The 3,231-nt window shown below is 43.9% G+C and overlaps 1 protein-coding gene across 1 annotated transcript in view; it reads right to left on the bottom strand.

The window, feature by feature from the left end:
- Window positions 1–3,231, bottom strand: part of LOC103597392 (calcium-binding mitochondrial carrier protein SCaMC-1-like) — a 55,703-nt gene that overhangs the window by 32,657 nt on the left and 19,815 nt on the right. The window contains exon 4 of the mRNA XM_008581221.1: window positions 2,791–2,902. Coding sequence (XP_008579443.1) covers window positions 2,791–2,902 — 112 coding nt within the window. The remainder of the gene's footprint in view (window positions 1–2,790; window positions 2,903–3,231) is intronic.

Here is a 3,231-nt window from a genome sequence, read left to right as displayed (position 1 = left end):
TTTGGTACCCACAAGTGAAAGTTTGATCGATTTTGGCCGGCCCGGTGGCGCACTGCTACAGTGCGCCGCTTGGGAGTGTGGCGGCGCTCCCGCTGAGGGTTCGGATCCCACATACAGACCGGCTGCTCACTGGCTGAGCGAGGTGCGGGAGCAACACCGAGGGTTCCGATCCCGTGGCCGGTCCTGGTCCAGTACGGGCGCGACACTGAGGGTTGCGATCCGTTGCCGGACACGAAAAAAGAAAAAAAGGAAAAAAAAAAAAAAAAAAAGAAAGTTTGATCAATTTCAATTTTTCAGTCAGAATTGGGTATACTAAACAATTTAGATGTCTACAGTGTTGACCATTGTTTCTGCTGTTAATCATTGGTCCTCTTCAATTACAGCATTAACAAGAAGAATTTTTTCTTTACAAATTAATGTACACTGTCTGCTTTCCAGGCTTCATATTCAACATGGTCTCATCCTTCCTCAAAATGAGTTATTGAATCAAGATGGCAAAAAGATGGTCCCCAGTCTAGGGATATAGACTCCCACAATCAACCAATTTACAACTATTAAAAAGCAAAGACTGCCAAGCAGGAGCCACTAGAGCTCAGGGGAAGAGGAGGAGAGACCTACGGAGTTCATGAAAGTGGGAGAAGCTGTAATAAGAGAAAGAAGGGACCACTTGGACTGTTTCGAGCCCCGGCCATTTCAAGGCTGGCCCTGGTGAGCACACAGAGCAAGAGCTGGCAAAAAATGTAGCTGTGCCCTTTGTATGAAGTTGCTTGGAGACTGCAGGGGAGAGGAGGGCCTTGGTGGCCCCCAGGACAGCAAGACCACTGACAGGGTTTCTGTAGACCCACAGAGTAATGAGGGGTCACAGACAACTGAAAAAAGGAGCCACTCAAAGGTTTGTCAGTTATCACAAGGGACCAGCACATGGCCCACTCAATGGGAAGTATTTGGAGTGCAGGAGATGGGGGAGACTGGCCCCCTGGAGGGACACTGGGGCACAGCATGGACAGCTGATCTGCCCTCCAATCAGCACAGGACCACTCAGTGGGGACTGGTCAGGAATATAGAACTGCAGGGGCTGCAGTTTGCTGAAAAGAGTCAGGCCCAGACCAGAGTTTCCACACAACCCAGGTGTACTGGACCTCACAAGACCCAGAAGTGCTTAAAAGGTTAACAATTAAACCTGAGCTGCACAAAAAGAAAAGCCTTCCCCAGAGAATCAACAGCAAAGCAACAATTTAGCTCAATAACAGGGCTCAAGTACTGGTCCCCATAGGATGTTCCCCCATTTTAGAAGTAAGCAAAGAACAACAAATTAGTTCCAGTGCAGAATTTAAGTGATGGGAATAGCAAATGATTGAACACAACTGAAAGAGAAAACAAAATACCCATAGATCAGAGACAAAGTTCTAATATTAACCAGTAGAGGTCTGACACTGCCAAAGAACACCTACAAAACACAGAAGTACTGGAAGACCCCAGGCTCCCAAGGTGGGGTGAGGGGGACCTGACGGCCTCAGCCATGCACTGCCCCCCCCACCCGCCCTGACATCTGCATCAAGCCTGGCAATGACTGAGCTACGGCCAAAACCCCCACTGTGCTCCCGAGCCAGAGCTGGAGGGCCCCCTGTGGGCCTCAGACAAACCCCTTTGCCCTCCTCAATCAGGCCAGCAAAGGAGCTGACCATGGGCCAGCCCTGCCACCCCACACCCACCTCCATTTCCCTACTGCCTCCTTCCTCCCTCCTTCCCCTCTCACTGCTCCACAACATATTAGAATGTTAAAAAAGTAATAATAATAATAAATAAATATTTTTTAAATGAGTTATTCATTTGTAAACTGATATCTTTGGGACACTGTCCCCATAAACTTCATAAAGCATGAATAATTTCACCACACTTCAACCAAGCTTCCCCATAAATTTGACGTTTGTTCTTCCATTTTAGCAGAATTCCTGTTACTCTGATAGGGGGTCTTTTCAAACCGATTTCTTATCCTTCTTAGTGCCTCAAACTAGGTCTTGCTCACACATCTTATAACAAGTTAGTATAAGTTTATTTTGGTGCAAAAAATTTTTGCAATCCATGCAAGCTTTTTCATAATACACGTTTTCCATGAACTTTTTGAAAACCCCTCGTATTGTCTGTGGAGAGGAGGAAAAAAATTCATGAGTGCTGATGAGAACAGTATGCTACAAACAAATGATTAACTTAACAATCCACACCAGAGATCTAAAAAATCTTCAATTACAAGTACTCCTTCGTTCCCTACAACTCCAAGTCAAGCACTTTTATGTGTATAAAATAAGCAAGTAGACTATATATTTGATGCTTCTAACTCTAAAATTTTGAAATCCTAATATTTGATTTTACATTTCCTATGATAAAAGACCGAATCAGGTACATCATATCTGTGAAGACAGAAAAATATATTAGGGTACTTCAAAAATTTCATGGAGAAAAAGAATTGAAAACTAATACAAATAGTTCCTTGAACTTTTTGTGGTACCCTCATATTATTTTTCCTTGCTCTAGGGCTGTCTAACTATATCATAGTAATTCTTAACACAAAGTACTGTAGGCCCTATCAGCAGGTGGGTTCTAGGTTTTAGAAAATAAATAAATAGTGGTTCCTATGTTTGCACATATAATGCTAACACCCCTTGCTAAATCAGTAGAACATTATTAGGAGGGAATACTGTAACTTTAGCCATTGAGGCTACAAGTATTGTAGAGATTATGTAATCATAATAACAGCTATGACATTTAGAGTGAAATACAAAGTAAACTTACAGTAGAACGCTTCCAGAAATAAATAATTTCATCAATATTTCTAGCAGGGTGAAGTAAAAAGTAGTCACTCCATTCATCCCAGTCTACTGTCATTGACCCATCACTATCCATGCTGAAATTAAGAAAAAAAAAAGAATGCTTATAACATTTTTTAATAAAGTTAGACAGCTATAAAAATTACTCAGTTAGGGCCGGCCCGGTGGCGCACTGGATAGTGCGCTGCTTGGGAAGCGCGGCGGCGCTCCCGTCCGAGGGTTCAGATCCCACATACAGACCGGCTCCCGCTCACTGGCTGAGCGAGGCGTGGGAGCAACGCCGAGGCTTGCGATCCCGTTGCCGGTCCCCGGTCCGGTACGGGGGCAACACTGAGGGTTGCGATCTGTTGCCGGACACGGAAAAAAGACAAAAGATAAAAAAAAAAAAAAAAAAAAAAAAAAAAAA

Source organism: Galeopterus variegatus, unplaced genomic scaffold, assembly GCF_000696425.1.
Source record: "Galeopterus variegatus unplaced genomic scaffold, G_variegatus-3.0.2 Scaffold2301, whole genome shotgun sequence".
NCBI classification, from domain to species: Eukaryota; Metazoa; Chordata; class Mammalia; order Dermoptera; family Cynocephalidae; genus Galeopterus; species Galeopterus variegatus.
This window is presented reverse-complemented; position numbering and strand designations above follow the sequence as displayed.